Source organism: Mytilus galloprovincialis, chromosome 3 (genome assembly GCF_965363235.1).
Source record: "Mytilus galloprovincialis chromosome 3, xbMytGall1.hap1.1, whole genome shotgun sequence".
NCBI lineage: Eukaryota > Metazoa > Mollusca > Bivalvia > Mytilida > Mytilidae > Mytilus > Mytilus galloprovincialis.
Window position 1 is genome coordinate 73,552,410 of NC_134840.1, and position 13,113 is coordinate 73,565,522.

At 30.9% G+C, this 13,113-nt stretch overlaps 1 protein-coding gene across 6 annotated transcripts in view; it reads left to right on the plus strand.

The window, feature by feature from the left end:
- The window catches only part of LOC143068891 (1-phosphatidylinositol 4,5-bisphosphate phosphodiesterase classes I and II-like), a 110,509-nt gene extending 103,979 nt beyond the window's left edge, over positions 1-6,530 (plus strand). For all 6 annotated transcript variants that reach the window (XM_076243238.1, XM_076243239.1, XM_076243242.1 and 3 more), the window contains one exon: positions 1,820-6,530. In XM_076243238.1, the coding sequence (XP_076099353.1) occupies positions 1,820-1,924 (105 nt within the window). In that variant the 3' untranslated portion in view covers positions 1,925-6,530. The remainder of the gene's footprint in view (positions 1-1,819) is intronic.
- The last annotated feature ends 6,583 nt before the right edge of the window (positions 6,531-13,113 follow it).

A 13,113-nucleotide genomic window follows, 5' to 3' on the forward strand; every position in this document is an offset into this window, starting at 1 on the left:
AAAATGCTAATATCAAAATACATAGGCCAAATGAAAAATCTGTTATCTTTTAAATATAAAAAAAGCTTCTGTCCAAGTTTGATAAAATATTATGAAGGTTTAGCAAGTTATCGATGTCTAAAAATGTATTCTCTAATTTTTGTGCTATTTTCACATTTCTTGAGCAGTGTGGAAAAAAAAATTCTCATCACTAGACAATGTTTAAATGTCTGTTCTCAGCAAATTATTGGTTGAAAATTGACTATGATGTTAAATTTTCTTGATTTCTAATTCTTCTGAATTTCCTATTGTGAGGCCCTGAAAAAAAGGCGACCATGCCTGATGACACATACCTGCCAACTTTCACGATTTAGGCGTGTATTACGAGATTTTGACCCTTTGTCACGATTGCACGATCGTGATCGTGAAAAAACCTCTAAAACACGATTTTGTTAAAATCTACAAAAAAAATATGATTGTTCCTGATTTTGAACTGTTCAAAGGGAGAAAGTCGTGTTCAGCCAATCAAATTCTGTGTTTCTCATGATGAAATTAATAAGCCAATCAAAAACATTTTCTCTAAAGATTATTCTAACATGCTAGATTTTGAACTTGTGTTGTATTCTTGAGTGTCAGAATAGTAAATAAACTCATCAAAATCATGAACATGGCAGGTGAATTTTCATCTGCAAGGAGGTTCTTACACAGCTTAAGAATAAAACCATGACTGATTGACAAAATTCAATGATGCAGTACTACCATAAAGATAATAAATAGTAGTTTATTTTTGTATTCAATTAGATTACCAAATCATTTAGAGTACAATGTACTATTCTTTATTTTTCACCAAAGCCAAAAACAAACAGATTGGGAACACCCCCCCCCCCCTCCCACCATATGAGGAGTGTCCCTTAAATTAGGGGTCATATTTAAAATGAAGATGATATAAGTTTAGGAACATTACAAAATTCTTGGACATGTTTTGACCATTTAATACTAATATGGATGCATAGTTCTTTGTGAAAAGTTTCTTCAAATAGTATGAATAGGGAAGATTAAAATCATTAGAGAAACAGATCCTATCCCTATAACTTGGTATAACCATATTTCTCCACTCTCAAAAGTTAAATTTTAATTATCTAAAAAGCTCGGCAAGCTTCAAGCTTAAAACTATTTAAATTTAACAGTCTCCAGTTGAGAAATATCTTGCATTTGTTGCCTTGATGGAATCTATTTATCTCAGGATGTATCTAAAGTTAACTGCAATTGAAAACTTTGTTAATTTGCCAGAAAAATAGGAAATACTAAACCAATATTTTAAAGCATTTTGGCATAACGTCACTTATTACAAATGTTTCAGGAGCTACTGTTGCATCTCAGTAATCAAAAAGGTTAATAGAACACTTATCAGAATTTGTATTAGACCTTTGTGGGATGTTACAAAATATGGGACAAAATTTTCTTCATGCTCAAGTAAGGGACCACATCAAAAGATCGATGTAGGATAAAAAACTTAAATCAAATAGTTTGCGGGTGGGGGTTCAACATTGCTATAGATTTGTTAATCTAAAATCGATTTGACATATATCCCTATTGGTCAATCAATTTTTCCCAAATTAAGTTAAGGGGGGGTGTGGGGGTCAGTGAAAAAACTATGTGAATTAAGTTTTTTATCCTTCATTGAACTTTTGATGTCGTCCCTAATAGTATCTGACTTTCCAATTGGCAGTCAACAACACACTTTAATACTGACAGTAGCAATAACAATTGGTGAGTAACCCTTCACATTTTTTTTATCAAAGTTTTATAGGTATTGATAGACATATTGTTTTAATTTCAGATGCGTAAATGTTTACAAGAACAGTATGAGGAGAAATGTCGAAGATTAACGGAACAGTTCCGTGATGTTGGTTTTGCCAAAGAATCAGAGAATACACCTTTATAAAACATTCCGTTCACTTTTCTACATTCCTGTCATACTATATGCATGTCATAACCATGACAACAATCATGTGACATAGGTACCTGATCTCATGTTAACCTACAAATAACTTTTTTAATGTGTTGTAAAAATAGATGGAAACCATGTGATAAACATTCTAAACCGTGTGACCTATTATGTAATTAGCAACTTTTTTTGTAATGGTTTTTAATGTCTGTACTAATACCATGGTAACCATTGCATCTGTGTGTTACAACAAAACAGTGATACAATGGCATATGGCACAATGAATATGATGGTCAATGAATTTTGAATAACAGTCTAAACTGTAATGAAGGTCACCTTTATTTAAAAAAAAAAAAAGCTGTCTTGTCTGGTCACTTTCTTTGTCCAGCTGTAGTAATACCTATGCATTTTGAAACTTTTTATTTTTTCTTCATTTGGAGAGAGAAAAAACTTTCCATAACTGTTGATTTTCCATCTTAACCTTCAGTTTATTTGTATGTATACTATTTAATACACTAATGAGTTAACTTGGCTGTGAAATTGAGTTTTATACATCATGGAGCATTACCATTTCTGTTTTTTTCTGTGATATCATAGTTTTTCAAAATATCTGTTGTCGGCGTGTTTATTGACCTTTATCTGACCTTTTGAAGATGACAACATTATTGACAGGTTCTTACTTGGCTCCTTGAACAGTTATCATGACTTTTGTTTCATTAAATTAGTTTTATTTAATTTAAATTTTTGATTATAATAATTTTTATCAGTGTCAGTAAAAGCTTCACAATTCTCATTCTAGGCAGCTGACTTGCTAACGGTTAGAGTTTGGAAAGCTCTGATAAAACTTTATACATTATACATATATTCAATTGCCAAATGTATACGGTTTGAATAAATATTAATGGAAATAATCAATGAGAAAGTTATTTCAGTAGCAATACCTGCATTACTGTAAGATATTGTGTATTGTGAAAATGAGTGGGATGACATGTGGTGTGTAATTCCCAAATCCCACTTTTCTAGTTTTTTGCCCACTTCCTCTTTTTTCGTATCCCCTGTATCTGAAAACCCCCTTCCCCCTACATCCCACATCCTATAAGAGTGTCATCCCCTTTGAAAATTTTCAGTGACTAAATTGCTTGATTTGATGTTACATTGAATAACAGACATTGCATTAGGAAAAAGATTCAGGGACAAACATAAATGCAATAAAAAAAAAAAATTTTGAAACATGATACATAACAACAAATCTTCATTTTCAATCAGTTTGTGCCTAAAATAAATAATAAACATGTTCATTGACCAATGTAGTAATATCACATAATTTTGTGTATAGGAAACATATATTCCATGTCAAATATAACCAAAATGTAATATGTGATATTCCAAGTTATTGCACCAGTGCTTCAATAGCTTGAAAAGGGTGATGTTTAGTGTAGGGAGGTCTTGTCATTTTAATTTTTTTGTCAAATAGTAAAAAAAAGGTTTGTTGCAAGAATATTGGCAAATATTATCTGTAATGCAATATTTATTGCACCTTGAAGCTTGTGCAATAAAATATTCCACTTGAGACAATATAAACCAATATTTGTGCAATAATTTTATATTATTATAAGTAATAAATTATAGAAATATTCAGTAAGAATTAGTTTGTATTTGTGTTATAATGTAAAAATGTTTGTATTTCGTGTTCAAATTTATACTTTTCTACTTCCCGTGTTTAATGTAGAACATTCTGTCTCTATGCACTTTTATGTGAAAGTCTTCGAAATCTTTTGTTTTACTGCAAAAAATAATTAAAATCAGAATAAATTGTCTGTACTTGTAGGATAACTATTATCAATTTGTTTCCAGATGTTCTAAAGTGAGAGCAAATTGTCAATTTTAACAAACTTAATTTTCATATGCAAAAGTGAAATGTAAATAAAAATATCCTAAAAAAAATTCTTCACCATCGGAAAGTACCATAAGTAGAAATAAATTGTTTCTTATGTCAATGTACTTAGGTCTTGTCTGGTCATATTTTAACTAATGTAATCAGATAAGCATTAAGAAATGACACTCAATTCTCCCTGGTGGACATGTGCTCATAGTTATTAAAATTTTATGATCCAATCCAGGTAAAACTGTATTGATTCTTATATAATTACAATGTTCTACATAAAGAACATTGTTCTACATAAAGAACAATTTTACGATTTAATCAGAAAATACTGGCGCCAGTAAGATTATACTCATAATTTTTTTATTAAATGTTAGATGGTGCTCCGATCGTGTGATAAGATAAGTATATTTCCTACCTTTTGTATTGGTTGTTTGTAAGATCTGATGCAATCTGTATATTGTCGTAAGTGTTTTTGTTTTTTGTTTATCATTGATGTATAATGTTATCCAGGAGTAGTTGCTTTTCATTTAAAACTGGATGAAAAACTTGATTAGCATTATTTGGAGGAATACAATTAAAGATAATGCAGACCATCAGTTATGATGTGTGAACCAGGGTATGGATGGGGGTCCTTTTTTTCTTTCTTTTATTTTTTGTACCATTTTTCCATATTCTTTATTTCTTTTTTCCCATTATTCTCTTTTCTTTATTATTTTTGCCTTGTTCCCTCTACGATTTTTTTGTCTTTTTTTGCGCTTTATTAAGCACCTTTTGCCCATTATCTATTCTATAAACCCCATGCAGACCCTGTCATATTTGGGAAACACCATACTGTATGTCTTTGTTTATTTGCATACTAATTATAAAAATGACATTAATCAAATTTTTGCTGAAAGAAAATCACTTGGCAAAGTTGCAACAAAGTTGAATTGGTGAGAAAAGATGATAATGTTATAAAAATTATGTTTCTTTCTATATAACTTTTCATTTTTTTTGACTAAATGATTGTTTTTGACATTTTTATGTTTCCATATAAGACATCAAAATTGGACTGAAAAAAAAAAAAAAAAAAAAAAAAAAATGCAAAATCAAGTTGTTCATCCTTCATTGAATTAATTTCATTCACTAAGATTTATGTTTAAGTGCTATATATGTATAGAACAAACAAGATGTATTGCAATATATCTATATATATATGTATAATCCGTCAAAATCATTTGATTTATATAGTAATCCGTCACTAATTATAATGTTTTATTTGAATAAATCTTTTTTATACATTTATTAATACTGCCTTATTGAAGAATAATAAGACTTAATACATATGAATACTTTATTTGAATTAATAAATAATACATTGTTTGAACCATTCCACTCGTTAAAATCTTCACATCTAAACATAGGTTTCGTACAGCTGAGTTTTTCTACATATGTTCAAGTAAAGCATAATTATTTCAGTTGTTTAAAGTTTGACCACATGAAGCTGGAAGATTGAAATATCAAAAATTATTTTAGTTAAATATATATCTCTATGATATAGATGATTTCAGGCGTGTTTGAAAACTAGCTTTGAAAAAATAGAATCTGTTATTCCAAATTGATGCTTTCTTTTGTATGGACACTGGTCTGTCTTTGAAGACCATAAAACAACCTGTAGATATTTTTGTTTTGTTTTATTGTGTATTGGGTTGCTTTCATTTATGTAAACCCATTTTTCAGAATGTACCATTTAAATCCATATTAAGTGAATTCATCTATCTCTCTTTTATAAAAAAAAGGACAAACTATACAATTAAATGTAAACACCTTTCATTATTACATGATTGGTTACATGATCGAGGTTCTGATTGGTTTAAATATCTTTAAATACACTGTAATAACTATAACCTAAAGTGAGGTTGATATTCCCTGATTGGCTTACATCCCTAGAAGATGAACTTGCTTGAGGTTGGTAGTACATTCCAAAATGCCAAAATAATTAAGAAAAAGCTATGTTCAAACCCTTGCAATGTCATTCAGTAAGAATTTGAAATTAGTCATATAGCAAAAGTAAGAGTTAAGATATTGCAAAGACATTTTTCTAACCCCCCTTTTCTACCCATATATCCCTTGCCTGGTAATATGTTTTTCAATTACTAGTATGGTAACAGAAAAATGCTAAATAGTTTTCTTAAGGAATGAGAACATTTTAATTTTTGTTTTTCATTAATCTGAAAATCCATAAGGTATCTGGTATCAACAACCAATCAGAACAAGCTAGAGGAAACTGGTATGAATAACCAATCAGAATAAGTAATACTCTTATGTCTTGTTACTAGAATGGCTGCACAATTTTCGTTTTTTTGTAATCTTTATTTGTACACAACTCATATTTAGGTGTTATCCCTATAGCTCTGATAGTGCTTTCTAACATTAAATTTGCATATGATTTATCTATAAATTAATGAAACTTTTTCTGTACAGTTTATAATTAATGCATATTATATATTGCTACTTACCGATTGAAGATGTGTTGACTTCCATTTATTTTGTTTGAGTATGAGAGTCCACCTACAAGTTATTGTCGGAGCATTTTTTTTTTTCAGATAACAAACTGGCATTTCAGTATATTTATTATGTAAAGTTTTGTTACTTACTGTTGGTATAGTCTATTTCATGAATCTGTTACCCAATATAGTTATAGTCTATTACATATACCTATTAAAATGTATGAATTATTGTATTCATTTTTATCATGCCCTGCATATGATAGTTGGGTTAGAGGGGACATTATGTTTTCTGCTCTTTGTGTATGTCTTTTCAGTATCAGGAAAGTTTTGGTTCAATGCAATCTGATAAAAATCTTATATTTCAAATTGTTCTTTAAGAATTTTATTTTGTAGTATAAGAATCTGAAGACATCATTTAGTACTGTTTTGGTTCTTATATATCCTTGGCTTTAAAAATATTACCTTGAAAGTTCCTGGTGAAACTAAATTTGCTTTGGTCGCATAACATATATCACATTTATTTTTTTACATCACTGGGTTGCTACCTCTGCTGTTGGACTATACCATCAGCTCAGTAGTTTGTACTTTCTTAAAAAAAAAGATATACAATAGATAGAATTTGCTCAAAGTCGCTTCCAAAAATAATGGTACATCATATCTAATTATCAAACTTATCCAAGGTGTTGATGAGTTGAGACCTGAATACCAATTTAAAGAGAAACGATAAAAAAATGAAGGCACCAACCTGGTGAGAAGAATTGAAATGGGCCTTTTATACGAGTCATCTTCTGGAACAAAAGTTGCCCATTTTGAATTATTTTTTTCTGATTTTCAAACTCATCTGGTATTGACTAGTGTATCTTTTATTAATATTTGAAAAGTCACCAGAGAATCTGACAGAACAAAATGTTCGGTATGATGGCAATAGGGAAATGACAGACAGACTGATGCAGGGGACAAAAACGTAATTTCCTTCACAACTTCTTTTTAATTGATGAAAGAGGGGCAAAAGATTCTAAAGTAACATTCATGCTCATAAGTATAAAATAGACTGAAAACGCCATGATAAAACTAAAATACAAAATACAAACAACAATACAAAAAACACCACATATAAAAACTAAAGACTGAGCAACTGGAACCCCTTTAAACCAAGTGTTGATCTCAGGTGCGCTGTAAGGTTATGCATATCTTGATCCACATGTTGCAGTCGTCATGTTGCTCTTATAATTACAAACACTGTGACAAGATTGACTGATTGATTTTTATACGACTGCAAAATTTTTGCAGTGTATATTGGCATCACGTCATCGATGTCAGCGTCGTCCGAAGACGGATGGTTTCCGGATAATAACTTTAGTATAAGTAGATAAAAATCAATAAAATTTTAACACAATGTTTATTACCACAAAAGGAAGGTTGGGATTGATTTTGGGGGTTATGGTCCTATCGGTTTAGTATTGTAAGTGTGTAAGTATTTCAATTACTCTGTATTTGTTCCACAATGTTCAAACCATTAAGTAGAAGGTTTGGGTTTATTTTAAGGGTTATGGGGCAAACAGTCTAGGAATTAAGGGCCAAAAACGCATTTTTGAAGTTTCAGTACAATAACTTAGGTTTAACTATGGATCTCTCTGACATTGAACCACAAGGTTCCATATAATAAAGGGAAGGCTTAGTGTCAGTTTGGGGTTAATATCCCTGAACATTTAGGAATAAGGGGCCAAAATGGGATCAAAAAGAAGCATTTTTCTAGTTAACAGACAATAACTTGTGGTTAGGTGTATGGATCTCTCTGAAATTATACTACAAGGTTTCTTACTACAAAGGAAAGGCTGGAATTGAGTTTTGTGGTTCTTAGAGGGGTTTCAATACGTGAGGGGCCAAAAAAGGGGTCCAAATAAGCATTTTTGTAGTTTTCAGTCAATAACTTGTGTTTATAAATCTCTCTAGAATTATACCACAAGTTTCCATACTACAAAGGGATGGTTATAGGGGGTAATGGATCAAATCATTAAGAAGTTAGGGGCAAAAAAAATTGGGAAACAAGGTTTTTTTCTGGGACAATTTAGACAATTTAAAAGTAGTGTAAGGGAGGTAATCCAATTCCAATTAAAATTTACACATACTGTTATATATCTGTTTGATTACTTGATTACCTCCCTTATACTGCTTGGAAATTATGTTAAAGGAAGTAATAATTGTCTTGAGATGTGTAGCTGTAAATTTATTTTTAGAAGTAACTGTTAATTAATATTAATTTTAACCATGACTGTAAGTTATTTTATATTTTAATACTTTATGATGTATTTGAATGAGTAGTTATTGTTGCCAACTTAATTAGAAATTTGAATTGAGATTATTTTTGAAATAAGGGATTGGGGGAGGTGAAAAAAATGCAATACAATACAATACAAAATCTTAGCACACTATCCCTTAGATTGATAAGAGCTATATGTAAAAATGTCATTTGCATTTTTGTTTGAAGCCTTGTTGTCTAACTTTCATTAAGAAAAGTAGGTAAACCAGCGAAACACTCACGAATGTTAACAACATAATTAGAGTTTTTATTAGCTGGAACAAATGGTTGAAATCTCAGCAGAAAGGTAATTGGAACCCTTTTATATGATACTCGAGTGGTAGTTAAAAAGTCAATGGTTAGTAAACCAGATCAATTCGCACACATCTGTTTTTCTTTTTGGAAGTATAGATGGACTGAAGGTATTTTTGTGAAATATCTTAGTAGAAAAGCAATACTCAGGTTAAATATATGTCATCTTGAAAACAGTTAGTGTGTTATTACACATATATGTAGTAATTAGTTATCAAAGGTACCAGACTTATAGTTTGATACGCCATATGCGTGTTTCGTCTACATAAAACTCATTAGTGACGCTAAAATCAAAATAGTGAGAAATCGAATCAAGTATAACAAACAAAAGAAAAAAATATTTGCAGTCTTACCTCCATAGTTTGTTGGAAGTGAATCGTGATTAAAGACGATTGTGGAATCGTCATATCAATTGACAACTTTTGCATACTAAAAAGTTATTTCATAAAAATACCGAACTCCGGGAAAATTCAAAACGGTAAGACCACTTGAATTTTCAAATGGCGAAATCAAAAGCTCCAACACATCAAACGACTGAATAATAACTGTCATTTCCTGACTTGGAACTTGTATTTGTTTATGAAAAAAAAAAATGGTCAATGAGACTTAGTTTTATAGCTTGCTAAACAAGCAAACAGACATAATTGGTAAAAATGTCAAAAATAAGGGTACAGCAGAAAAGACTGGCATCAAAAATTATTTGCTTTTTCTCTACATGATGAAAACATGCAAAACGCAAAGACCAGTGAGTTATAGTGTTTTCTTTATTAGAAATATTCTCTACGTATATTATATGTAATTTATGTCTTTCAGAATTGCAACAGATGGAGTGATGTAATTCAGTGAGCACATTTTCACAACTGTAGAACTGTTGTATCATAATAACATTAAGAAGATGATCAGGGTTATGTAAAGTGTATTATCCTCACCTAAAATTTGACAATGAGGGTCATTTGAAAACAAAATTTTACGACAAAAGAGATTATTTCAGCTTTAGAATTGTGAACTTTTCATTTCTATCTAGCAACATTCCAGCCGCACCTGCATACGGAGTATATATTTCCCAATATTCCATTTTCATATTACCGACTTTTGACTCCGGAATAAATATTTTTCATTAGGTTACCTTCTCTCTGGTAGGACATTCAAGTACAAGCAAGAGCAATGTAAATAAGTAAATTCAAGATTTTAATTGGTACATTTTTAGGGAAAGTTAACTGTTTAAATACTTTCTATGCCTGACTAAATCTAGTAAATTTCCCCCTTAATTACACCGATTATAAATTTGATTTTACTTTTTTTTGTTGCTCATAATTGACCGAGTACCAGGATGTCCTACTACAGGATAGGTAACCTGTCGAATAATTGTAAAACATGGAGTTTAAAGTTAGTAATATGAAAATTATCTATTGATATGATATTCCCATGTTTGTATTTCATATCATGATTTCCTTACTAGAGGGTTACTGCTCACAAGGAAGCTGTTAAACCAAGAGTTCCAAATGGTGAAGTTGAATTCACCTTTTTGTAATCTTTATGGACGCCCTCTTGAGTTGGTTGGCCATTATAGAATATCCGTTTCATAGATGATAACGGATATGTTTCTCAATTCATAACTACAATCCTATTCCCTTTTCACGAATATGACCGACCGAATTAGACTATTTACTTGGTGTGTACTAACATGAGCAACAAGACGGGTGCCACATGTGGAGCAGGATCTGCTTATCTTTCCGGAGTACCTGATACCCCCCTTCCGTTTTCGGTAGGGTTCGAATTGCTTGGTCACTGATGAGTCTTATGTAGACGAAACGCGCGTCTGGCGTATTATATTATAATCCTGGTACCTTCGATAACTACTTAGTCACTCTTTTTCAAGGTTGTGTTTTGTGTATTGTTTGGGGTTTTTTTCTTTATAGAGCGGACACAATGTGTTACAGGACGAATGATCGGACAGAAAAATCACTTTAGGACATCCGTCATTCGGCGGACACAATGTGTTACAGGACGAATGGTCGGACAGAATAATCACTTAAGGACGTCCGTCACTCGACGGAGCTCTAATTATGGAAAAACAATCACCATTTAAAGGCAATAATACGCAGTTGTGTCACAATCGTTTTAGCCATATAATCATCTTTGTAGAGTTTGTACTGTTGCTATTTTGTTCTTATCATTACTTCTTATATCTCCTATAAGAATTTACAAAGGGTTTCGATCATTTAATATCGATGTAGAGCTTTGCTGATATGTTTTTTTTCTGTTTAGAGTTATTATTTATCTATACATGAATATACCCCTACCTTCACTATGGGCCTTCCTCGGATTTAAGTTTTCACCGCTACCATGCGTTTTTATACTCGCAACAGTTCCAAGATATGTCTCTACGAGATGAAACATAGAGATAATATATAGGAACTATTGTACGTAAACAAAACAAAATATCTATGAAAATTATATATCTTTCATAAAGAGGCGTTGCTTGAGAACCAGCTTTAAGTGCAACCTATACTATACATGTATTAGAATTTTAGTAAAATTTAAACTCTTGGAGATTCGGGGCATATAAATGGTGAAGATATACCGTACATTCCTATGTCTTGTTTTTAGTGGAGTTCGTGTTGTTTCTTATTTATCATTTGTAACTGTTGATGTAAATGTCTTTTGGTTTTATGAGTCTTTGTTTACTCCTTGGTTTTGATTGTTATTGTTTTGACCTTTCTATAAAAAGAAGTGCATATAAATTTTCCGTTCTAAGATAAAAAAAAAAAAAAAAAAATGTACGAGACTTCATTGTAAAAGTGGCACAGTTTTAGTCGCTAAGGGGCCTCCTATTGGATATTGCGTTGTCTATATTTCTAGATGTGAAATTTATGATAATTTTCGATATATAAGACAATAACTGCTTAGTCCATTTTTCTGTATTCTGTTTTTACGTTATTAAATTTGTCTGTTTTTATTTTATTTATTAGCCATGTTGTTGTAAGTTTATTTCGACTTATGAGTTTGAATGACCGTTTGGTATCTTTTTCCTTTCTTTTACCCCTTTATTTGGAAAAACTCTGTTGGTTATATTGTAGGAAACTGGACAAAGGAAGATCTTTACTCTAGAGCATTTTTGATCAGACATATGACTTAATCTTTCGTGGTTTTCAAGTAATAAGACGATTCATGTTACCCTTATTTTTTTTAATATTTGGTTTGTTGGCAGAAAATATGTACAAAACATGAAGTATAATTTCCCGGGATAACATAATGTTTCTTAGTTGCTGTAGCTACAGTGGACATTGGAAGTACTAGTATTAGATTGTCTTTCTGACATTGATCTATAAATGATTCATGTTTCTGGCGTCAATTGTTAATTTTATAAAAAGTTTTTTTTCTAAATTTGACAGATAACGGTAATGAACCCTCAGTGTGAAATAAAATACATGATTTTAGAATATTAAAGTAACCAAGTCACAACAGTCCCCACTTGAGTATGATCTTCAAAAATCTAATCAGATGATACTCATGAATTTACTTTATGTTGCAAAAAATAAACCTTTACAATAATTGTCTTTTAAGTATTATCTCATATGATACTTAAATCATGTTACAACCCCACACTATCTTTCGAACTTATGATAGATAAGTTCCGGAACGATAATACTATTTCCGTCAGATTTTCTAAAAATTATTATTTGACACTTTAAAAGTAACATTAGGATGTATGAAGATATAAAAAACATACATTTTGTATGAAAAATGGCTTATTCTGAATCAATCAAAAAGTCTCAGGACATTCTAGCTTGTGGATTATGTGAAACAGATACAAAAATAAAAGTGAAATGTATGGACTGTGATCTCTATATGTGCCAAAAATGTACAGATAAGGTACATGCGAAGTTCAAAAATGCTGATCTCCATGACATTGTGGCTTTGAAGGACATTCATTCTCATACTGATGACACTGATGCAGAGTTTGACTTTAAACCAGTTAAATGTAAAGATCATAGAAAACAATTGTGCTGCATGTTCTGCATAACATGTGATTTATTAGTTTGTCCAATGTGCATAGCAAAAACTCACCATTTACATCAAATGGAAGAAATACAACAGTTTTGTCAAAGGAAAGTTGAAATAATGAAAAAAGTGCAAATTCAGACTAATTCAAAAATGGAAAAGTTAATAGAAAATTCAAACATAATGGCAGAAATTG